At 39.1% G+C, this 26,579-nt stretch overlaps 1 protein-coding gene across 14 annotated transcripts in view; it reads right to left on the bottom strand.

Moving 5' to 3' along the window:
* Positions 1 to 26,579, bottom strand: part of macf1a (microtubule actin crosslinking factor 1a) — a 319,162-nt gene that overhangs the window by 75,799 nt on the left and 216,784 nt on the right. For all 14 annotated transcript variants that reach the window (XM_057828763.1, XM_057828754.1, XM_057828757.1 and 11 more), the window contains 5 exons: positions 25,506 to 26,104; positions 22,651 to 22,839; positions 22,330 to 22,536; positions 18,881 to 19,198; positions 14,930 to 15,112 (listed from right to left, as the gene is read on the bottom strand). In XM_057828763.1, the coding sequence (XP_057684746.1) occupies positions 14,930 to 15,112; positions 18,881 to 19,198; positions 22,330 to 22,536; positions 22,651 to 22,839; positions 25,506 to 26,104 (1,496 nt within the window). The remainder of the gene's footprint in view (positions 1 to 14,929; positions 15,113 to 18,880; positions 19,199 to 22,329; positions 22,537 to 22,650; positions 22,840 to 25,505; positions 26,105 to 26,579) is intronic.

The raw sequence follows: 26,579 nt of genomic DNA, 5'->3' as shown, positions 1-26,579 counted from the left end.
TATCTATGAACAAATGCAGTTATAGTGTCAAATTTGGTGGGTGGCGACTTATTGTCAGGTGCGCATTCTAGTCCGAAAATTACGGTAGTACTACATCACCACTTGTTGCTAGTCAATGGTCACTTTATTCCCAATTTGTGTACACTTATGTGGCGCACAGAGGCGTCGCGTTCCTTTAGGCAAACCAGGCAATTGCCTAGGGCCCCCAGCCAGCAGGGGCCCCAGAGGGCCAACAGATTTAGCACACGCAGCTTTACTGCACTGTTGCAGTGACAAGCGTAGGGAGTGTTTCAATACCATTGAATCATTTGGCAGATTATCTAATGATTCTGTTATCAATCCCAATCAGCACTAACCATGTCACGTAGACTATACTTGTTTAAGAAAGTCTAATCAGTTATTAATACCACATGTTTGTTTAAAGAGTGATTCATCAAGTACTCTCTGGAAAGTCCTTGCCGAGTTGTTATACGTTGATTTTCACAGGCCACCTCATTATTCATGTGACTACTTAAAGAAATGGTGATTTTTTCCCAAAAAGTATTAATGGGTCTATTGTATTCCTTGTCGAATATTCTATTAGAAAAATGTAACATACAGTGCCTTGCAAAAGTATTCGGCCCCCTTGAACCTTGCAACCTTTCGCCACATTTCAGGCTTCAAACATAAAGATATAAAATTTTAATTTTTTGTCAAGAATCAACAACAAGTGGGACACAATCGTGAAGTGGAACAAAATTTATTGGATAATTTGAACTTTTTTAACAAATAAAAAACTAAAAAGTGTGGCATGCAACATTATTCGGCCCCTTTGCGTTAATACTATGTAGCGCCACCTTTTGCTCCAATTACAGCTGCAAGTCGCTTGGGGTATGTTTCTATCAGTTTTGTACATCGAGAGACTGACATTCTTGCCCATTCTTCCTTGCAAAACGGCTCGAGCTCAGTGAGGTTGGATGGAGAGTGTTTGTGAACAGCAGTCTTCAGCTCTTTCCACAGATTCTCGATTGGATTCAGGACTGGACTTTGACTTGGCCATTCTAACACCTGGATACGTTTATTTTTTAACCATTCCATTGTAAATTTGGCTTTATGTTGTGGATCATTGTCCTGTTGGAAGATAAATCTCCGTCCCAGTCTCAGGTCTTGTGCAGATACCAACAGGTTTTCTTCCAGAATGTTCCTGTATTTGGCTGCATCCATCTTCCCGTCAATTTTAACCATCTTCCCTGTCCCTGCTGAAGAAAAGCAGGCCCAAACCATGATGCTGCCGCCACCATGTTTGACAGTGGGGATGGTGTGTTCAGGGTGATGAGCTGTGTTGCTTTTACGCCAAACATATTGTTTTGCATTGTGGCCAAAAAGTTCAATTTTGGTTTCATCTGACCAGAGCACCTTCTTCCACATGTTTGGTGTGTCTCCCAGGTGGCTTGTGGCAAACTTTAAAGGAGACTTTTTATGGATATCTTTGAGAAATGGCTTTCTTTTTGCCACTCTTCCATAAAGGCCAGATTTGTGCAGTGTACGACTGATTGTTGTCCTATGGACAGACTCTCCCACCTCAGCTGTAGATCTCTGCAGTTCATCCAGAGTGATCATGGGCCTCTTGGCTGCATCTCTGATCAGTTTTCTCCTTGTTTGAGAAGAAAGTTTGGAAGGACGGCAGGGTCTTGGTAGATTTGCAGTGGTCTGATGCTCCTTCCATTTCAATATGGCTTGCACAGTGCTCCTTGAGATGTTTAAAGCTTGGGAAATCTTTTTGTATCCAAATCCGGCTTTAAACTTCTCCACAACAGTATCTCGGACCTGCCTGGTGTGTTCCTTGGTTTTCATAATGCTCTCTGCACTTTAAACAGAACCCTGAGACTATCACAGAGCAGGTGCATTTATACGGAGACTTGATTACACACAGGTGGATTCTATTTATTATCATCGGTCATTTAGGACAACATTGGATCATTCAGAGATCCTCACTGAACTTCTGGAGTGAGTATGCTGCACTGAAAGTAAAGGGGCCGAATAATATTGCAGGCCCCACTTTTCAGTTTTTTATTTGTTAAAAAAGTTTGAATTATCCAATAAATGTTGTTCTACTTCACGATTGTGTCCCACTTGTTGTTGATTCTTGACAAAAAAATTAAATTTCATATCTTTATGTTTGAAGCCTGAAATGTGGCGAAAGGTTGCAAGATTCAAGGGGGCCGAATACTTTTGCAAGGCACTGTATGTGCATCTAAAATAATCCTAAACAATTTTATTAGCAAATTTAATATTCATTTCGGTCGGTAGTCCACCAATCAGTGGTTTTTAAGGAATAATTTGAATTTGGTGGGTCGTAGGGCCAATCTGACTACTGATTTCACACAACGGTATATACCCGCATCCGATGGTGGTATTTTTGTTGCTGCTCTTTCTTCTATTGCTCCAAGTCCAACTGTCCCCCTGACTTGCACACGCTTGAAGGGCCCTATGTTGCTTGTTGCCTGGGGCCCCCGTGGACCCTTGCTACGCCTCTGGTTGCGCTGCTTATGACGAAGCTTTAAATCCCTTGGTACTCTGTACACTGACAATACAGGCTTTCAATTCTATTCTGTTGTATTCTATAACTCAAAAATGAAGGAATTATTATCAAGCTAGCAGGATATGTTTAATGTAAACGGAAGAGGTGATTAACTCATTTGGCTGTCATTGACGCCAATAGACGTCCAATCCATTTGAACTCAAGCAGCTGCACTCTTTTCAATTCCGAGCAACTTCCCCCTGACTCAACCTCCTCCTCCTCTTCTTCTTCTTTGCTTTTAGCTGAACATTAACAGACACACAACTTTATGGAAAGTATGTCTGCACGTGCGTAGACTTAACACACATCCAAGTTTGATACGCACGTGTGAAAAATGCAGCAAGGAGTTTCCACGTCGTAAACACTTTAGAGTTCATTTGTGTTTTGGTGGTAAACACACACTTACATAAAACACGCAGAAATCCACAGACCTATCTAATAGTTGACCTGCTTCCGAGACAAAAGATATTAAATTTCATTGAGAACGTTGAAAAAAAAAGTGAGTGGGTGGGGTCAAGCGTTGACATACTAAACTAATTCACAACAGCTGAGGCAACACGCAACCTGGAAGTGGAATACACGCACAAGCAAACCATGTCAGAAATATTCATTTCAATCCACAGAACATGACAAGCTTACATTTTTCTTCATTTGGCACACGGGTGACACGTGTGTGTGCGTGTATGTGTGTCACGGGGTTACAGGAAAAGTTCAGTCGGCAAATCCAGTTTTGCAGAAATGATGTTAGTCAAATGACATCAGCTTCCTTGCAGACACGCACGCACAGTGAAACACTCAGAGGACACATCACGCACTTCAAAAAATATATAATAAAAATGATAAAATATTGCTACTTTTTGATAAGTTTAACCCTTTAAATGAAACACATTTAACTCATTGAGCACCATTGACGGCGTTAGACGTCCAGTCCATCTTAACTGGGAGTGATCGCTGCCAGCCCTCCCAGTCAAAATGGATTGGACGTCTAATGCCGTCCATGGCACTGAAAAGCATTTACAGCTAGTCCTCCCAGGTTAAATCAATTGGATATCTATATTTGTCAATGGTAGGCCATAGACTCCACCATCAGTTGACAAGACATTGCGCCACGCCTTACCGTAGGGGGCCGACCCAGGCAGAACGTTGAGTTGGCTTTCACTGTGATAAACTCAAACACACGCTGCGTTCTAACGCTGGATTTAGGTGGAAATAGGACAAAGGTTTTACTGCATACAAGCAGGCAGGAGTGTCTCGAGAGATTTGGTCGAGGATTCAAGATAGTTATTATATTACATAGCACCATGCACGCACTTTGAAACATGAAAACAAAAATCAATGGATAAAATTAGTAACTTTGGCTCAAAATATTTACGTAAAATGAATGATAACTGCCCGTTTTTTGCTTTCAACCAAGAATCTAGACTGTTTTACGTTCATATCTATAGAAATTCCGTGATTTAAGCATTTATTTACAACAATTTTCAACTTAAATAGCTGTTTCATGATGGCCACCATGTTGGATTACACAATACCGTAACTTTTGCTTGAAATATTTACGTAAAATGAACAATAAATGGCCGTTTTTTTTTGTTTTTTTTTTGCTTTTAACCAAGAATCTCAACTGTTTTACGCTCAAATCTATAGAAATTCTACAATTTGAGCATTTATTTACAAGAATTTTCAACTTAAAAAGCTCTTTGTTTCGTGACAACCGCCATGTTGAATTACCGTAACCTTTGCTTGAAATATTTACGTAAAATGAACGATAACTACCCAGTATTTGCTTTCAACCGATAATCTAGACTGTTTTACGTTCATATCTATAGAAATTCCGCAATTTAAGCATTTATTTACAAGAATTTTCAACTTAAAAAGCTCTTTGTTTTGTGACGGCCGCCTTGTTGGATTTTGTATCTCTACCTGATCCTGCCGGATCAAGATCCGGCACTTCTTGACCTGTGTTCCAGGACTTATTTGGGCAGATCCGGCACCTCTCGTGAACAGACAATAATACAATGTGGCCCGGCGATTTCCGTGGCTCATTCGTCGTCGCTCTGACGTAAATTGTTGTCATAACATTTATTCCTTGGATATCATCTGAAATTGAGGCTTGTAAGTCCCACAGCACTACAAGGTGGCATTCGCGTGTTGTTTTCAGCACCATTTTCTGCGTATGTTCCGGGACCTGTGCCCGTCTCGTCATCCCTGCGCTGTCATATGTACTTTGCATTCCAGCACCTTACGATTTACAAATTAAGCAATAATTGCCACTAGAGCTGGGAATCTTTGGGCACCTAACGATTCGATTGCGGTTACGATTCAGAGGCACCCCCCTCCCTTCTTTTTTTTTTTTTTAATGTTTTGTACATTAGTTCCAAAATAGTTCAAAAATACTCTCAGGCTAAACCAAACTACTATTTCAGTATCAAGTTAACATATAGCAGTAAACAAATATACAAAAATAACAGTAAATAAAAAAACTCCAGTCCCCATTCTGTATCAGCAGCTTTAAACTACATTCAATTAATTTAATGTTGTCAATCAACCGTTAAAGTTGTTAAAATTGCTCCTGTTATTCCATAATTTCCCTTTTGTCTACTTTCGGCATGTGATTCAAGTCAATATTTTACCGATTTAGGAGTATTTTAGATAAAAAGGTAATTAGGTTTGCTTGGAAGGTTCGCTACAACAGCCTTGCAGGGAAGTGTGCTGCTTTAAGATGGCGGCCGTTTACTAACGCCCGCATCTAGCTTTTTGTAGATGTGCTGCAACGCTACCGAATCAATGGTGCATCTAGTCCTATATAAATGATATCTATTATTCATATTTATGTGGATGTACTTGTAGCAGCTTTTCGGCAGCAGTCAGGTATGTTGTTGTGTTTTTTTTATCTCGTGGCATGAGTTGAGCTAGAGCCGTGAGTTGAGCATTGGCATTACACGAGGGGCCGGATAATGAGAAGCATGATGTTTAGCTACTCTCGCTCCGTTCTTCCTCATTGCGTACCGAAGAGCGCACGGCGCGCTGAGTGTGTTGTACTTCCTCTTTACTTGGCATATTTCAATAATTGAATTTGGATGTTTGTGAATCGTTCTCGAATCTTCCACGGCCGAATCGCGAATAATCTAACAATCGGAAATTTTGCACACCTCTAATTGCCACACAATATCGGAATTCAACCTACATACAGTAAGTTGTGATTGTATGTAGAAAAATGCAAATTTTGCTTTTGTTGAGTAAAATTAAGATGGTTCTGCATGCTTTCCTCAAGTATTAAGTTTCTGATGTGAAAACAGTGATTTATTAGCTGTTGAAAACTTGCACAAAATTTTTTAAAAAATTGTTATTTTGGGCAAAAACTGCTATTGATCCTGAAAATATAGGTGATTATCTTTGCATTTGGTGATTTGTGCGCATCTAGTGTAAAATTTGAGAATTTTATAGCCATTTTAAATTTTGTTATACTTTTATAAAAAAAAATCTGGATTTTATTAGGGAACGACTTTTAATTTTTTGATGTTGCTGCTCACAGAGACTCATATATGCCTAAGGGAGTTGCCTGTTTTAGTTTTGGGACGTTTTGAATATGTTTGAATTTTAAGTTTTTGAAAACAGGTCCCCTACGGATCGGCCCTGAGCTCCGAGTCCTGTCAATTGATAGTGAAGTCTATGGGTAGGCAATGAGCATGTTGATGCCTGAATTTACATTTACCAAATCTACATAAACCATTGGAGGTACATAAAAATAGTATTGATACAAAAATACTAAACATAGAAAATTTAGTTGAAAATACAGCTGGAAATGAGAAAATTCTAAAATTAAAAAGAATCATAAAAAGATGTAAAAAAAAAAAAAAAAAAAAAAAACGTCAATGATAACATTCTAAAATTGAAAAAAATCAAAAAGATGAAAAAAAAAAATTAAAAGTCAATGAAATTACAAAAAAAAACATCTAATTTTTTTTTTTTTTTTTTTTACTACAGTGATCCCTTTTTTCGTGGTTAAAGGGGACCCCTACCTCCGCGGGAAAAAAAAAAATCCACTAAGTAGAGGCGGAGCTTATTTACATTAAAATTTGGTGTGTTCAATGTATATTTTGCTGATTTAAGTGAATTGGAAGAAGATAAATACAGTATAAGACTTCAATAAAAATGAATATGTGTAATAAACGCTCAAATATCAGTAACCCTTGCTAAATAGAGATTTTCTTTCTCATGGAACCTGCAGATGCATGTGTTGCCTTGCATCCATCAATTTTTTTGAGAAAGAAATGTCAAAATTAATTCGTCTCAAAATCATGAAATTCTAAGTGCATCAGATGTGATACATTTGACTATGAAGGGTTTAAAAAAACATGTATATTTTAATAAATGGTTTTTAAGCACTACAAATGTAATAATTATGATAGAAATGAGATATATATAATTATTAGTACAAGTATACATGCATATATCTTAACAATTTTAAATAAAATACTGTATTAAAAAAAAAAAAAAATCCGCAATGGACTGAGAGGCGCGAAGTTTGAAGCCCAAAGTAGTAGGGATCACTGTATAATAGAATTCCTCATTTGTATGTAATGTTTATACTGTATATATTTCATAAAAATTGTCTTTAATTTTAACATATTTATTCTTAATTTACAAGATTTTTCTATTTAATTCTATTGTTTTTTCATTTCGGATTATTATAATGTTTAGTTGTATTTTTTAAATATATTTTTTAAATTTTTTATTATAGCAATGCTGGCCAGACTTAATGACACAAAATGTCATGTCCACATATAAGGACCCAAGCTCTTCAACTTGTATTAAATAGTATTTACTTGTAGTTTTTTAATCACCATAAATAGTCATTTACCATATAAGGAGTAAAAAAAAAAAAAAAATCATTATTTATGTATCAACAGTTCTTTTCTTTACTTTTTGTCTACATTCATAGAGAACATTTTCAGCTTTTCACTGTTACGGTGACCCACTTTATCTCAGCGCTTAGTTCCATTACCTAATAGACAGCGATTGCATGTGTGTGACTCACTGGCTAAATAAAAGGGTCTCTGTAGAGAATCTGCAGAGGTGGAGGATGAAGTAACGTGAGCTGGGGAGGCGAATGGCGTGGTGGACAAAAGATGTGCAATCATCATTTGCACCCACACAAAAAACACACAAAGCGCATCTCCACCCACTCTGGTCTGTGTGTTTCTAACTGTGTCAATTGCACAGCTGATGCCACACCCTAATCTGCAAGCATATATATTTGCGCAGAGACAGCTGAAATTCCTGCGCTGTCCAGAAAAAGACGGCAAGGAATCAGAAGCATCCGGCGGCCATGTTTAAATGAAAGTCTGGTGGGAACTGGACACACCTCCTTAACTCCATTAATGAAGCCCCCCACCCAACTCTTTCTTTACACCCCACCCATTATTAAAGGCATCGGTATGACATCATGACTATGGATTGGGAATGAGTCTATTGGGGGAAGGGAGGCCAGACAGGGTTTGGAATGGAGGGGATCACTTACATGTACATGGGGAGTAACAAGGCAGGGGAGGGAAAAACGGGGTTGGCACTTTGTCCCAGAGTTTTAATAGCCCGTTTAAAAGTTGGAGTAAATTTTACCCCTCCTATCTGCAGGATAATGGGACAACTTGGCTGCTATTCTTAACTGCATCTCCACATAAAGTTAACTATAAATATGCTCGCCCATAATACTTGCTCCTTCAAGACCAGTGTTGTTAATCTTACTGAAAAAAAGTAATTAATTATAGTTACAAATTACAGTGGTACCTCTACATACGATCGCTTCGACACACGAACTTTTCGACATCCGACGTAAAATTTGACTCGCCATTTGTTTCTACATCCGACGACATGCTCGAAATACGACGACAATGGCAGCACCGCAGACGAATGCACGGCGGATTTTCTTGTGTGACAAATCAACACAGGTTTCAGAAAAGGTTGGTACAGGTGGTGAAACAAGGAAAAAGTTGACGCTTACCTTCTAAATGAAGATGCAAATGACAGAAAAATATGAGCGTAGGGTGGGCATCCGTGAAATGGCTCAACAATACATCTCCACGGTCCTCCTCCGACCATCGTTCGCCAGTCTTTATAAGTTAAGCTGACAATTCTTATTGTGGTAACATCTCCAGAGAAATCGCCAGCTTCGCCACGTTTTCATCATTTCTTTCACAACTTATTCAACACAAAACGCTTGCTGTCTGCCGCAATTGACGATGTTCTCAAGAAAGCATTGAAAGCGAAAGTAAACTTTCACCCGCTCCCCTCCCTCTTTGTCACGTCAGCGCCGCGGTGCCTTCAGGTACAGAAAAAAACGTCCGCCTTATTAGAACCCGTTTCGTTACACTATTACAGGAATTATTATTATTATTACATTATTAATCCGATTTTTATTTATTATTTATTTGTTTTGCTATATGTAATTGCCATTTGTAATAGTACCAGCAGTATTTTTTAAGGATTTAGTGCAGGTTTTTGGGCTGTGGAACGAATTAATGGAATTATAATGTATTCCTATGGGAAAATCCTGCTCGACATACGACCATTTCGACTTACAAACAAGCTCCTGGAACGGATTAACTTCGTATGTAGAGGTACCACTGTACTTCTCCCAAAAAGTAATTGCGTTACTAACTCAATTACCTGAATGTAAGAGTAATTAGTTACTTGGCAAAGTAATTGGTGATAATTACTTTTTTTTTTCCCCCTCAAAAAAAAAAAAAAAAAAAAAAAAAAAAAAAAAAAAAAAAAAATTGGCCATACTATGTGAAGTTTTTTGTGGAGGTTTTTGGTACAATTGGCCCGAGCCCAATTCTTTACCCTAATTTACCCTTTACCCTGAATCAACTGTTAAAAGTTGTTAAAATTGCTCCCATTATTGCACTAGTTCCCTTCTCTCTACTTTCGACATATGAAAGTTTTAAAACTGTTTCATCATTTAAAGATGGATTCAAATCAAGATTTTGCCGATTTAGAGGTATTTTAGATAAAAAGTTACTTAGGTTCGCGAGGAAGGTTCTCTACAACAGAGCCGTCCTAAAAAGCCTACTGCTTTAAGATGGCGGCTGTCATTTTGCATCTAGTTATATCTATATACAGTACATGTGATATCTAGCATGTCTACCATATCTACCATAACATGCGGGCGTAGTTTGTCGGCTATAACATGAATTATTGGAGCTACCTAGCATCGCGTTTGCTCGGCGTCACAACTTTCTTGCCTCCTCCCCGCTCCTGCTCTGCTCTTTCGTCTCGGTGAGTCCGTCTCCCTCAGACTTTTCGACCAATATAGTAACGCATAGTAACGCATGCCTTTCCGTCCTCAGTAACGGTAACGGCGTTGCCAAGATAAGAAAAGTAATTAATTAGATTACCCACTACTGAAAAAAATAACGCCGTTAGTAACGCCGTTATATTGTAACGCCGTTATTAACAACACTGTTCAAGACACAGCCTCACCATGTTTACCCTCCTAAATGTTGACTGACTTCTAAAACAATAGATTCTCATATTGGGAAACTGCAAACAGACAATATAATATGTGGGAGGTGGTGAAGTTGGATGACAGTATGACTTCAGTACATAAAAAGAAGAAAAAAAAAGTTACACTGCAAAAGATTGCTGCCAACCATCCATGTACGAAAAGGATTGGACATCTATGGTAACCAAAGAGTTAAAATAGCATAATAATACAATCCGATCACATGATTGGAAATTTGGCCGATCAGGCCGTTTTTCAGAGGATTTGGAATCGGGTGAAAAGGATCGGGTTTTTAATTCATGCTATGTACAGCTAGTCCCCAGGTTAGGACGTACCCGGCTTACGTGATTTCGACTATATGACGCTAGAGTCCTGTCCGCCATTTTTCCTCCAGTACCTTATTGCAGTGATCCCCAACCACCGGGCCGGGAACCGGTAGCGGTCCGTGGCGCATTTGCTGCCGGGCCGCAGAGAAATAAATCGTTTGCTAATGACCACAATCTGACCTGTGCCTCTTGACACATCAATATGCCCGTCTACTTTATTGAGTAATCCGTGTAGGGATTTATGTACGTACTCATCTAGTGGGTGGCCACCATTACTGAGGTGTTTGCACACCTATTGTCAGACAATGTAAACAGTAACGTTAGCTGCTGTTGGCTGCGGGCAGCGATGTCTTTGGACAGCTTTTTTTACGGGGAAAAGGCCACCTGCTGAGCCAAAAGAGGAGCCTACTACCAAGTCCATTAGCTAGCAACAAAAGCGAATACACTGAGAGCATCACACCTTGTGGTGAACTGTATTGCTAAAGCCAAGAAACCTTTCACCATTGGAGAAGAATTCATTATGCCTTCGACCAAGGATATTTGCCGTCAAGTTTTAGGTGAGCCCCCTGTTAAAAAAAAGGTTAATTCAAAGCAGAGGTTGCGCTAGACTTTTTCGTTGTCTGTCATTTCAACTGACAGTGTCATAAAAATCCAGTCATAATCTATTTTTACCCGTCACTTACATTTTAAAAATGATAATAATGACATATTCAATAGTATTTAGTTTTCATTCATTTTTAATTAATATTCTGTCCGAACAAGCTTAACAAGAGGCAAACAGACAGCGGAGTGCACCAATCAGCGACGGGCAGACGTGCCGTTAGCAAAGCGACGAGGGCAGGACGAGGGACTTGCGCGCGGAAGTAAACATACGAGGAGAACGGAGTTTATTCAACATGGCTAGCGCGAGACAGACTGTTGTCAATGTCTCGTGTCAATGTGTTTTAGCTCATTTAAAACTGAATTTACCGCGGATTGGAACATATTCTCGGCTGTCCCGTTCGCCATCCGAGTTGTTGTAGAGACGACTTTCGGCGCGCAAGAGTGACGTTGCTCGTGAAGATTTTGTAGCTACTCGAGAGGCTGTGTCCCAGATTTTTCTCTCAGTGTTTGAAAAATACAGGGAGAACAGTCTGGCAGTGCCAGGCAAACACTCAGTTGCCTTGACATTTTTCCGAGTAAGGCCAACGACGTCATGCATCAAGAGAGACAAGAGCTAATTAATATGCTCACTCGCCACCCTGTGGTCTGGGGTGTGAATTGCAACCTGTCAAGATGACGGATGGACATGTTTTTTCCGTCACCGTTTTAAAAAACCGGTCAACGACGGAAAATATTCGGTTAACGCGACCCCTGATTCAAAGTATGGTGAGTTACATTTTCCCTGCATTTAATGTTCGTTGTGAGCCCAATCGTGTTATTTTATATTTACTATATAATTTTCTGCCACACATTGCCAGTCTATGGAAAAAAAGGCCCGTATGACACCGCTCCATGGTGCAAAAAAGGTTGGGGAGCACTGCCTTATTGTACCTCACAGTATCTTATTTTTTAATTTTATTTTATTAATATGACTGTTCTGCCTTCTGGCAAAATGTGTATTTGATCATCATGTTGGCTTTTGTTTTGTGATGCATGCTTTTATTTTGGTGCAGGAAGCGTAGTGCAGGTAGTACTTCCGTACGCGAGTATGAGCACATGTACAGTGATTCCTCGTTTTTTTGCGGTTAATGGGGACCAGACCCGCCGCAATAAGTGATAAACCTCGAAGTACCAACCCAATTTTTATTTTTTTTTTTGTATCTTTTTTGTGTGTGTTCAAGGTATTCATTCAGATGTACCATTGGAAAGAGATTCATATATGATGGGTTTTTTTTATTTACTTTTTTTCCAAAGAACTATATATATTTTAATGTTTTTTTAAGCACTTCAAATGTAATAATCATGATACGTTTTAAACATGTTACTGTTCCACCAAATTATTTTTAAACAAGAACAAAACAGAAAAATGCTTTTCTTTATTAGATTCTTCATTGAGTGAATACACTCAAATTCGCTCAAGCTGCTCACTTGAGCAATGAGATGCCTCAGCAACTGTATAGCAAGTTTAATGAAGATTGACGCATGCGGCACTTTGAAGTTTTGGCTTCCAGTTCCAGACATCTGTGGCAAAAACAAACCTTAACATCTGTCAATCATCGTTAATTTTAATAAGCAACTCCAGTGCACTGCCTGACCAACAAAGAGCAGCAGGAGGGAGAGTGAGACTACGTGATTGGCTCGGGGCAGCTCATCTGTATTTATTTATTTATTTATTCATTTATTTATTGGGGGGAAAAAAAGTTTGAAGCGCGAAGTAGCAAGGGATCACTGTAAACACGAAGAACAACGTATTTGCGCACACCAATTACAGCGCACGCACGAGGAAGAGCCCATTTGCTCCAACGAAGAGAGGGGGAAAGATTACAGTTTAGCTTGCTGTCTATCTAGGATTTAGCTCCAACATCTTGGCGAGGACAATACAATGACGTACAATACATGTTTTTGGATCGATATTTTGAGATTTAGGAGGGTTTTTAGAGGTACTTCAAGCGTTAATTTCGATTTACGCGGAAATTCGGGTTACGTCACCAGCGTAGGAACGGCATTCGTTCGTAACCCGGTGACTACCTGAATCTGTAGGAGGTGGGGAAGTTGGATGACATCATCACCATAAAACAGGAAACTAATAAATCCCCAACTACAGTACATTAAAAATTAAAAAAAAAAAAAAACATCTAAAGCACACTGCAAATTATTGCTGCTAGACCTCCGAGTAAAAATGGATTGGAAATCTATTAGTGTCTATGGTAGCCAAGATGAAGTTGTGTTGAGAAAAAAAATGCAGGTAGTCCCCAGGTTACAACCGACCCGACTGATGCGATGTTTATTTTACGATGCCTGCATATCATCGTTTTTTTGTTGTTGTTATTTTTAAATGCTGACTTTTGTTTTGTGATGCATGCTTTTATTTTGTTCATTGTTTTTGATGATGCGCGGATGCTAACTGATGCATGCTAATCCTTTGTAATTGCTGTATCAGCAGCTACTTGTAAGCGCAAGTTTGAATTGCTGTTTTTGAAGATGAGACGGATTTAATTTCATTTTAGTTTAGTTTCATTCTGCAAGTGTTGATGTCATAAGCAGCCGAATAAAGTCAGCAAAGCACACGGACGCCTGGTATCGTCATTTCGGAGCTTAGCTCACTATCTAACTAGGACTTAGCGGCAACGTCTTTGCGAGGACAGTACAATGACGTTTAAGACATTTTTGGATTTTTTTTTTCTTTTATAAGAGGGTGTTTTGAGGTATTTAAAGGATTAATTCCGACTTACGCAGAAAACCGGGATACATCACCAGTGGAGGAATGGAACTCGTTCGTAAACCGGGGACTACCTGTGTACCGTTATTTTTTTTTAAATAAACTGACATGGTAAGCAGTTACTCACAATGTTACTCATTATTTGAGTATTCTTTCAACTAATATTTATTATTAAATATTTGGATGCCTACTTTTACTTTACTTGAGTTATATTATTTAGATGTTACTCTTACTTGAGTAAAAGCTTTGGCTACTCTACCCAGCTCTGGTCACACCCCTACTATCATTGGTCACACCCCTACTATCATTACAGTAGACGCAAAAAAAAAAAAAAAAAAAAAAAAAAAAGCTTAATGAAACCATGCTGGAAAAGTTAAAAGTGTAGTTTGACTCTGCAACAAAATTGTGTAAGCTTATTTATCATGATTAAAAAGTCCTAATATAGGACACAGGAAGTCTGCCATTTTGGATAAAATCTTACATTTTAGGCTTATTTCCCAGTGGTCATTTCAAAAACAAACTCCTCCTAGAATATCTTCATGATCACTCTCGAATTTCAACCATGTACTCAAAACAGATGGGGGACGCCAATTTAGGAAACATTAGCAAGAGCAGTACGGCGATCAAGTTTGACAACTCGCCACAACATATAAAACTCTAATGAATCAGCTCCACGAGTTCAAAAGCAAATCTTGTGTGTGACAAATGTGGGAGTTGGATAAATCTGCAGAATGAGGGAAAAAGATGCGAGTCAGAAAACTCAAACCGGCGCTATTCCATCCTCCTACGCGTGCTCGAAGCAGCGGAGGCGCTTTCTTTTTCTTTACTGGCCGTCAGAAAGAATGAATGCTGGAATGTTTCAAATACCACATTGCATGAGCCATCCATCACTTGTAAAAAGACAGTCTCCCGGGGCTTCACAAGCACACAGGAAGTGACATCGCAGCCATTAAATGAGCTGTTTAGCGACGGCGTGGCGACCGAAAGGGCAGCCCGCACTCCTGTGAAGAAAAAGCTATAAACTACTAAGAGCGGCGCCTGTAAAGCACATTCCTGAGGTCGGCTACACGAGGAGGCAACATGGTTGCTTTCGTGATTGAAACAGTCCAATCATAATGCAGTAATGAGTTTGTTTTTTTAGGAGGCGCTACTGAGTCAAACGAAAAAGCGAGTCCTACCTTGAAGTCTTTTAGCTGTTGCTTGATGACGTCCACCTCGGAACCCACAACGCTCTGCGTGTCGAGACCCTTCTCGGCGGCCCCCAGCAGGCCTTGCAGCTCGTTCACCAGCCGGTAGAAGTCGCCCACCCGCTCGGAGGCGTCCTCGATCTGGACCAGACGCGCCTGGCCGCGCTCGTTCAGCTGTAGGCGAGACGGCGTGCAGGGTATGGCGTCAATATATGTTGTAAATTTCCAATGTAATAGTTTTCTATGTTTGAAAAAACATTTGCCTGCATTATGAAAATTTGATCATTTTCGTAAGAGTGCTAAATTTTATTTAGGATTTTTTTCCCTTAACATGTGTAAATTCGTTTGATTTTTGTAAAACAAGTGTTTCAAATGATGAATTCCTTCCCTCCATTTTTGTGCCATTTTTTGTAATCAACTTTTTTTAAAATACATTTTCAAATTTAAATGTTTTAAAATATTTTTTCTTTTTCTCTAAAATGCTTTATTTGTACCGTAAATTTCACACTATAGGGCACACCTTACTATAAGCCGCCACCCACCAAATTTGACCCGAAAACGACAGATGTTCATAGATACAGTGGGGCAAATAAGTATTTAGTCAACCACTAATTGTGCCAACTTGAAAGATTAGAGAGGCCTGTAATAGTCAACATGGGTAAACCTCAACCATGACAGACAGAATATGGAAAAAAAAAAAAAACAGAAAATCACATTTGATTTTTAAAGAATTTATTTCCAAATTAAAATGGAAAATAAGTATTTGGTCACCTACAAACAAGCAAGATTTCTGGCTGTCAAAGAGGTCTAACTTCTAACGAGGCTCCACTCAGAAACCCAAAAACCTGTCCACAACCTCAATCAGTCACACTCCAAACTCCACTATGGCCAAGACCAAAGAGCTGTCGGAGGACACCAGAGACAAAATTGTAGACCTGCACCAGGCTGGGAAGACTGAATCTGCAATAGGTAAAACGCCTGGTGTAAAGAAATCAACTGTGGGAGCAATTATTAGAAAATGGAAGACATGCAAGACCACTGATAATCTCGCTCGATCTGGGGTTCCATGCAAGATCTCACCCCGTGGAGTCAAAATGATATAACAAGAACGGTGAGCAAAAATCCCAGAACCACACGGGGGGACCTAGTGAATGACCTACAGAGAGCTGGGACCACAGTAACAAAGGCTACTATCAGTAACACAATGCGCCGCCAGGGACTCAAATCCTGCACTGCCAGATGTGTCCCCCTGCTGAAGCCAGTACACGTGCAGGCCCATCTGCGGTTCGCTAGAGAGCATTTGGATGATCCAGAAGAGGACTGGGAGAATGTGTTATTGTCAGATGAAACCAAAATGGAACTTTTTGGTAGAAACAAAGATTTTCGTGTTTGGAGGAGAAAGAATACTGAATTGCATCCGAAGAACACCATACCCACTGTGAAGCATGGGGGTGGAAACATCATGCTTTAGGGCTGTTTTTCTGCAAAGGGACCAGGACGACTGATCTGTGTAAAGGAAAGAATAAATGGGGCCATGTATCGAGAGATTTTGAGTGAAAATCTCCTTCCATCAGCAAGGGCATTGAAGAAGAGACGTGGCTGGGTCTTTCAGCATGAAAATGATCCCAAACACACAGCCAGGGCAACAAAGGAGTGGCTTCGTAAGAAGCATTTCAAGGTCCTGGAGTGGCCTTGCCAGTCTCCAGATCTCAACCCTATAGAAAATATGTGGAGGCAGTTGAAAGTCCGTGTTGCCCAACGACAGCCCCAAAACATCACTGCTCTAGTGGAGATCTGCATGGAGGAATGGGCCAAAATACCAGCAACAGTGTGTGAAAAGCTTAAGAAGAGTTGCAGAAAACGTTTGGCCTCCGTTATTGCCAACAAAGGGCACATAACAAAGTATTGAGATGAACTTTTGGTATTGACCAAATACTTATTTACCAGTACCACCATGATTTGCAAATAAATCCTTTAAAAATCAAACAATGTGATACCCTGTTTTTTTTTTCCCACATTCTGTCTCTCATGGTTGAGGTTTACCCATGTTGACAATGACAGGCCTCTCTAATATGTTCAAGTGGGAGAACTTGCACAATTAGTGGTTGACTAAATGCTTATTTGCCCCACTGTAAGCCGCACTGGACTATAAGCCGCAGGGGTCCTCACAGTATTATGGTATATTTACACCAAAAGATATTAACCGGTAACACCTTATTTGACAGCGGCATCATAAGTCTGTCAGAAGACCAAATGAACCACCATGAAGCTTTGAACCAATTGGCTGCAAAGCTTCATTGCTTCATCACTGCACCCTTGGGGGAGACGGTCAATCTCTGCTGCCACCTGCTGTCAACAATGCTGTTGTCTAAAATGCCTCCTAGCATGCATTACAGAGCTACAGATGCGAACAATCAAAATTCCTGTTCTGCGCTAATCATTTCTTCGGTTATTGTTCCAGTTGTTTCATTAATTGCTAGTTACAGTATTTGGTAACACTTTATTCGATAGTGGCGCCATAAGGCTATCATATTTATGAGATGACACTTCCATGAGCATTAATGAATGCTTATGACTGCTGTCATTTTGTGTCATCCGGCAAATCATCTCACTTTTCAATGGATGTAAAAGGTCCGAGCTGGACATAAATGGAATTAGTGAAATAATTTGCCGGATGACACTTAATGACATCTGTCATAAGCGTTCAGTAATGCCCATGATCGTGTCAAGTCACAATTATGACAATCTTACGACGCCGCTGTCAAATAAAGTGTTACTTATTCACAAAATTTAAATCAACAAATAAACCGCAGAATTCAAATTGAAGGAAAAAAGTAGGAGCTTATAGTCCGAAAATTACGGTATGTCTAAAAAGGCAATTTTGTTCATTTTTATAAAATTGTTAGAATTTTACAAATCTGTTTGAATAATGTTCCTATTTTTTATTAAATTAATAATTGGTACATTTGATTTTACTTAATAAATAAAAGGTTATTTTAAAATGTTATTTTTCTTTCATTTGACGAACTAATAGCAGCGCACATAATTACGTTGTACGCACTACATAAAATTTGATTTAACAAAATTATATTATTTTGGGATCTTTTTGGTTATAAATTTGTAAAAACTAAAATTAAATAAAAACATCTTTTAAATTTACATTTTACTAAGGGATTTTTTTTCCATATTGTACTGGAGCCGCAGCTATCAATTATTTCAGTCGTTGATTAATCGATTGAACTACTTAGTTCGAATAATCGAGTAATCGGCTCAGGAACATAAAAAAATAAAATACCTGAGCTGAGCCTCAAATTGTATCCAAAAAAAACTATTTAAGTACAACAAAAGGACAATTTGCTAACTTACATAGCAAAAGTCCATTAGCTTACATGCTATAAAATGCAAACTTTAAAAAAAAAATTTTTTTTATGATGCTCTTCACAAATGGTTCAAACAAATATTACCACCAAAAAAACGGCCAAACATACCTATAAACTAAATTATGATTGCATTACAAAACATGACCTCAAACAAAAACTTAGCTTATGTTAGTCTTAACAGGGAGCAGCTCTGATGCAGCTCGATTTAGCCATGTGAAATGAGTTATGTCATATTCACTGTGTCCAGTAGAGGGCAGTGTATCCACCCAAATCAATTTAACCAAATGCAAACACTTTCAAAACAATCCATTACAACGCCACTTATTTAAACGAATACTCGAAGCAGTAAAATTTAATTTGAATCTTTTTCCTAATCGAATTACTCAAGTTAATCGATTAATCGTTGCAGCACTATATTGCACATTCTTCCAATTTTGCAAAATATTTCTTAAAATTGTAAAAATAAATTTTGCTCAACATTTTGTCAATTTGTTTCCATTTTTAAAATTAGTTTTATGGTACTTTTCGTATGAGACTTTCATTAAAGTTTTCCTCATCTCACCTTTCCAGCCTGCCGACTAAGCGCCTCCGTCTCGCGCCTGAGAGCCAGCAGATCGGGAGAAGAGCCTTCGCGGCGCAACATGGCCGTGCAATCTGCGGCGTGCGCCTCCAATTCCGTGCGTAGAGCGGCCAGACGCGAGAGGAAGCCCCCTAGCGTGTCCGCCTGGGAGGCCAGCGAGTCGGCGTCGCGTCCCACTGGGCCCAGCGAGTCCAGCTCGTCGTCCAGGTCCGCCAGGCGTGAGAAGACGTCGCGTACGTGTGACTGGACCTCGCCCACCCCGTGAAGACGTGACTCCAGTGTGGAGCAACACTGCTCCAACTGGAGGGGAAAAAAAAAAAAGAGAGAAAATCTGTGATTTTCATGCTTTACATTTCTATTTTTCGCACTGGTTGTTGTCTTATATTTTGAGATTGACACATTTGTTGAATATTTTAAGGTAAAAAAATATATTTTTAGTAGGGCTGTCAAAATGATAGCGTTAACGGTCGGTAATTAATTTTTGAAATTAATCACGTTAAAATATTTGACGCATTTAACGCACATGCCCCGCTCAAACAGGTTAAAATGACAACACAGTGTAATGTCCACTTGTTACTTGTGTTTTTCGGTGTTTTGTCGTCCTCTGCTGGCGCTTCTGTGCGACTGATTTTATGGGTTTCAGCACCACATGAGCATTGTGTAATTATTGACATCAACAATGGTGAACTACAAGTTTATTTTTTGTTTGAAATTTTTACAAATTTTACTAAAACGAAAACATTAAGAGGGGTTTTAATATAAAATGTCTATAACTTGTACTAACATTTATCTTTTAAGAACTGCAAGTCTTTCTATCCATGGATCGCTTTAAGAGAATGTTAATAATGTTAATGCCATTTTGTGGATTTATTGTTATAATAAACAAATACAGTACTTATGTACCTTATGTTGAATGTATATATCCGTCTTGTGTCTTATCTTTCCATTCCAACAAAAATTTACAGAAAAATATGGCATATTTTATAGATGGTTTGAATTGCGAATAATTACGATTAATTAATTTTTAAGCTGTAATTAACTCGATTAAAAATTTTAATTGTTTGACAGCCCTAGTATAAACGTTTGAAATCCAGGACATGTACAGACATGAAATATGCAACACAAATACAGCCCAGTATTTTCAACGTCGCATGCAAACAATATGCACAAATTGATTGTACACACAAAGTATACAAGTGTGAGCAGATGTGCCTAGCAAAGTGTCCATTGAGAAATACGACAGAGCGGCACCTGCCAAAAACTGGTTTACATTTCAAACGCTTCAAAGTCTACGATGACCATATTCGGATGCAGGAAGTCAAAAAGCCAAACGGTTTCTGTAGCTCTGCTTTCTTTCAGCGTGATAACACATGTGAAAATATACACTTGTTGTAAACTGTTTAGCTCAGATGTGAAGTATAACTCATTCAACGAGAAAGTTTTGCTAATATTTACGCCACTGTAATCCTCAAATGTGGTTCATCATTCGCATGCTTGTAATATTGAACATTTTTAAGTGATCGTTTTTTTAACAGACTTTTACAGTTGTGTGTGCCTTTTGTAGAGAAACACTTTTTGCTCATGTTTTTCAAAATGTCTTTATACAGTCTCACTATAGCAGAGGTGTCAAACTAATCTTTGTCACGTGCCACATCATCGTTATGGTTTTCTAAGGAGTGCCTTTATCGCCCTTTTCACACATACCTATACGCCATTAAAATCCCAGGATTTAAACGTGTAGCCCTTATGTGTGAAAGTAATTACCCGGGTCGATTGACACGGCGATGACACGGACAGAGTCGCGTCTTAGTATAATGTCCGGGACTTTCCCATGAAGCAGTATGTGTTAAAGTAGGCGTTAAAGTAACGGTGTCACAGCAGGATGACTGATGACGTAAATATCATGGTTTGTCATTTCCTCTTTCTTCGTTAGTAAGACGAAAAGTGTAAACAAATATCGCAATTATCAACATGGCAAAATCAAACTAAAAACAAAACTAAATTAAATTCCTACTGGATCGTAGAGCCATCGTCTATCATGGGAAATGTGTGGTTAATTTTGTTGCCCATTGCTGACCAAAAATTGCGTTAGTGCTGCAACGATTAATGGATTGACTCGAGTATTCGATTAGAAAAAAATATTCAAATAAAATGTTGCCGCTTCGAGTATTCGTTTAATTAAAGTGGCGTTGTGATGGTTTGTTTTGAAAGTGTTTGCCTTTAGTTTTATTGATTTGGGTGGATATACTGCCCTGTAGTCTTCCACATTCACATGGCTGAATCCATTTGCTCCCTGTTAAGACCAACATAAGTTCAGTTTTTGTTTGAGCTAATGTTTTTGTTCATGCATTCATACTTTAGTTTAAAGGTATATTTAGCCAATTTTTGTAGGAATATGTGTCCGAACCTTTTGTTTAGAGCATTGTAAAAAAAAAAAAATAAAAAAAAATTGTTCTTTTGTTGTACCTAGATTCTTATTTGTTTATTTTCTATACCGTTTGAGGCTCAGCTAAGGTATTTAAATTTTTTATGTTCCTTATCCGATTACTCGATTATTCGAACTAACTAGTTAATTGAGTAATCGACTACTAAAATAATCGATAGCTGCAGCCCTAAATGGCGCAATGTCCGGGTTATAAAATCATGCCAGCCGCCGTCCCCGCAAATAGCGCACAGATTCGGCTGTCAAAGTCTGTGAAAGTGTCCAATCCACGTTATTCCCGGGATCTCTCTCCATGTGTGAAAGCAATGACTAAATCTCGCGTCACCTTACACGGGAATTTACCGGGATACAGGTCTGAAAGGGGCTTATGTCTCCAGTACAGGGTTGCCCCAACTCATGGATCTTTTTTAGGGGAGATTTTTATTTTTATTTACATAGTAAATAAAAAATAAAAACACAAAAAAGCAGTAAAAATGCAGTTTAAAAAAAATATGTATTTATTCTTATAATTTGTATTAATTATAATATTTAATATATTAATATATAATTAATTATAATATTAATAATTTATTATCATTATTATAATTTTAATAATCTATGTATTTATTTACATTTAGAAAGGGTGAAAATAGCAAATTTCTTCTTTTTTTTTTATTTTATTTTATTTTTTTTACATTTTATTTAAAAAAAAAAAAAAAAAAAAAAAAAAAAAACATAAAAAAACTACAAAATCAAATAAGTGTTATTTTTTTTCATTTGATTATTTTTCCAGAAAAGGAAAAAAAAAAAAAAATTCTCTCAACATGAATTCGTGGCACGTGATTTACTTTCCTGGGCCACACAAGAGGATCTGAAGGACCAGATCTGGCCCTCAGACACCTGTTTGAGTTTGACACCTGTTTTGACTTATCTTGAGCGAGTTCTATAACACGATTAATGCCAAAACCCAAAGATCAAATAAGCAGAGAGCTATCTAGAATCTATTCACCTTGCTGGTGACATCGTCAAACTCGCTCTGAGTATGTTTTGCCTGCTCCTGCAGCCTTTGAGCGCCCTCGGCGCTGCCCTCCGGCCTCTGGGGGGCGTCCTGCACCAGCCCCTGGGCCAGGTCCCGCAGATAAACCACTTGGGGTTGCAGGCACGCCAAGTTCTCCTGCTGGCTCCTCAGTCTCTCCAGGCTTTTGGCGCTACACGCCTGAAACGGAGACACTTTTCCGTTAGTGTTTTGGAGCCAAGGCACATATTTCACATTGTTAAAATATCAGCCTTTGTCAAAATCAAGTAAATCTGAATAAATGTCTTGAAGTACCTGCGGTCCTAAAGCTTCCTGGACTTCGATTTGGTGCTTGGCGGCCTCCAGGCGTCTCTCTACCGCTTGTCGACCTTCGTCAAACTCCTTGAGACGACCTGAGAGTTCCTCAAGCTGCGACGTACGACCGATGAGACGCTCGCCGAGGGCATCCAGACGCCTGTTCAGCTGCGCCTTCTCGTCTCGGACCTGACAAGACAACATTTACTGTTATCATATATGAACATATTTTATAGACAAGGTGATAAATTACTTATCTCATTTCCAGTGCAGTTCATCGGAACAGTATACTAGCAAAAAGTTTGGCAAATCCATGGAGGGAGAGTATCCCACAGGTGTCAAACTCAAGACGTGAGGGCAAGATCTGGCCCAATAACTTCGAATTAGAATTCTTCCAGGTTTGATCAAGTGACATTTAAGACTATTTGAGGCTTTGTTAAGGCCACTTTTAACAGAATTTAATGCAAATTCTGGGGCAGATTTCCTTTTATTTTTAAACAATAAGTCACTGGCTGGAACTCGTTGGATCACTGACAGCCCCCCTGTCAAACTGGATTGGACGTCTAACGCCGTTAATGGCAGTGAAACATGATCACTCAAGGCCAGCCTTGCCAGTTAAAAAACATTTGATGTGGATGACTCAATGGCAGCGAATGAATTGAGGTCTACAAGCAGAGGTGGGTATTAACACATTACATTTACTTGAGTACCTTGAGAAAACAAAACTTCTCAGAATAGTTTAACTCAGCGATAATTTTTACTTTTACTTGAGTAGATTTGTGAAGAAACTATTACTTCATTACTTTGGACTACACTAGTCGTTACATTTTTCCTCTTTATTATACTAATATGTAATGTTTTCCTTTTTTTTCTTTTGTCAGGGACGCCAACAATGGTGCTAGCACTTTCACCAATGAGACGTCGCAACAATAATCCCATGACTCCATTATACCAATCAGATTCAAGCTTACCGTTCTATGATCATGCCGGCCTTTTCTGTCACATGGTGCCTTTAAAGGACCGTAAAAACTTATTTGACAGACCACTGAACATGACCCGAAAGCACGGGTTTTAACTAGGGCTGTCAAAATTATCGCGTTAACGGGCGGTAATTAATTTTTTAAATTAATCACGTTAAAATATTGGACGCAATTAACGCACATGCCCCGCTCAAACAGATTAAAATGACAGCAGTGTAGTGTCCGCTTGTTACTTGTGTTTTTGGTGTTTGGCGCCCTCTGCTGGCGCTTGGGTCCAAATGATTTTATGGGTTTGAGCACAATGAGTGAGCATGGTGTAATTATTGACATCAACAATGGCGAGCTACTAGTTTATTTTTTGATTGAACATTTTACAAATTTTAATAAAACGAAAACATTAAGAGGGGTTTTAAGATAAAATTTCTATAACTTGTACTAATATTTATCTTTTAAGAACTACAAGTCTTTCTATCCATGGATCGCTTTAACAGAATGTTAATAATGTTAATGCCATCTTGTTGGTTTATTGTTATAATAAACAAATACAGTACTTGTGTGCCGTATGTTGAATGTATATATGCGTCTTGTGTCTTATCTTTCCATTCCAACAATAATTTACAGAAAAATATGGCATATTTTATACATGGTTTGAATTGCGATTAATTACGATTAATTAATTTTTAAGCTGTAATTAACTCGATTAAAAAATTTTATCGTTTGACAGCCCTAGTTAACGTCTCTCTCATATTTTATTTGGCACCGTTTGACCACGGAAAACTGAAGATATGATCCTTTTAGTATCATAATAGTATGTTTTCTTCACTAGAGTGCACTCTTTGTTCTTTGGACGAATGATGCTTCATTTCTGTATTTTTTTTCTCTCGCCGGAATTCAATGATTTTTTTTGTATCTATTCGGCTTCTCTCGCCGGAATTCAATGATTTTTTTTGTATCTATTCGGCTTAACGTGGTTATGTAATAGATAGGTAGTCTTATTTCTCAAAATATAACAATGACTGTTCAATGTGCTGAGAAAAAAAATACCATTGTTTAAGAAGGAAAAAAAACTAACCATCTTAAGCAGCAGTGTTGTTTTCGTCAACAATGACAATAACAAAAACATTTCGTCGACGAACAATTTTTTTCATGACGATGACGCCACGATGACGCGCTGAAAACATGTATTGGGTGAATAAAACATAACGAGATGGATGCCAGTTGTCGTCTGACGACAAGAGGACAAAATGAAAATTCGCCATAGTTTCCGTCATAAATTTACCATGTGTGATATTTTCTTATTGTGTGTGTAGTTAGCAAGCCTTTAGCAGTGTTTGGTCGTGTCACTCATGTGACATGCACACACAGACACGCTTACTCACTAGCCGGTACCCATTTACATATGTGCCAGGTGCTGCTTGGTAAGTTTTTGTTTTCTTTTATTGGCTATACCATGCTGCTTTAGCCTTTAAAGGCCTGTGCTGAGTGATTATCACATACTAAACTAACTTTTAGCTTTAGCATAGCGTTCGCGTTAGCATTAGTATTTAGCTTCTTTTGTCTTCTTAAACTCTTGAAAAAACATTTTACATATAGTTCGTGACCTCCAGGTGAGACTCTACAGTTATGTGTTCGTCTGTCATGTTCATTCAAAATTGTTGTAAATCTTTTATTTATTTATTTATTCATGGACTAAAACTTTTGAAGTTTGTAGATAAAAATATTTTGAGGATTGTCGAGCGTTGACTAAAAATAGACGAAATTTGAGTTTTCGTTGACTAAATCCAGACGAAGACAAAACACAGTTTGAAATGACTAAAATATGACTAAGACTGTATGGGCATTTCCAAATTCAGAAAAAAAAAAAAAAGGAAGTACCTCCTCCTCTCCGAGGCAACACTGCTCCAACAGTTGATCAGCGGCCGTATTAAACGCCTCCAGTAAGGGTTGCCGTCTTTCCAGTTCTAGTGCAAGCCCCCTGGCCTTTTGCAGGGCCTCATCCAGACCCGTCGAGTCGAGCGACGGCTGGATCTCCGCGTCTTTCTCCTCGCATTCATCCAGCCACGGCGCGAACTCGGCCTTGTGTCGCTCGTGAATTTCCGCCTTGCTCAGGGTGCTTTTCAGTCTGCTTTCCCGCTCCGACAGCCTCGTGTTGACCTCTTCCCAGTCCTGCCGCAAGCTATCTAAGCGGGACTGCAAGGCGGCACGCTCGTCCCCGCCGGCGGGCAGGGCGGCGAGCAGCGACGCGCCTTCCGCTTGGATCAACTCGTAAGAACCTCGCTGGGCCGCCACGGAGCGTTGGAGGTCGGCGGTGTCGGACAGCAGCGAACGGATCGCTTCGGGATGGCAGGGCAGCGCGTCCGGCGATGAGTCCTTGAGCTCAGTCTGCCGATCGAGCCAGGAGCGCACGTCGTCAAACATCTGCTGAAACTGCTGCGTGGAGGACAGCGCGGCCTGCAGCTGAGATAGACCGTCGGCTGGGGAGAAATCAAAAAGGTAAAGGGTCATTCCAGAATTGAAGGACATTTTCGCTTCATAATTCTTCATTTTTTCTGCTACATACTATTCATTAGGTAATAAATAGTGTTGTAACGCGTTAGTTTCCTGAGTGTTTGTGCGTTACTATTTTGTTATTGCCTCATATTGTATGAAGAATGAAGTATAATGTAGTCACGTACGAGGAGCATTTTGAATAGAAAATTTTTAAGAAGGTTTCTGCTACGTGTTTGTTTCCATGGTAACCGCTCATAATTCTTCTTGTTTTGGTCTCGCGTCACACGCGCTAAGTGTTTTGTGACTGAGAAAGGCGTGAGGAACGTGGTGCACATTTGAGCCTAGTGCAGCAACCTGTTAGGATGTGCGAGGGAATGTTGATCTGTGCGCTTCCATGAATGAACGTAGGTATTTTTCCTTCATTCTGGAGGGTTCCAGCGATAGGTTAGAGCCGCCACA

Source organism: Corythoichthys intestinalis, chromosome 22, assembly GCF_030265065.1.
Source record: "Corythoichthys intestinalis isolate RoL2023-P3 chromosome 22, ASM3026506v1, whole genome shotgun sequence".
NCBI classification, from domain to species: Eukaryota; Metazoa; Chordata; class Actinopteri; order Syngnathiformes; family Syngnathidae; genus Corythoichthys; species Corythoichthys intestinalis.
This window is presented reverse-complemented; position numbering and strand designations above follow the sequence as displayed.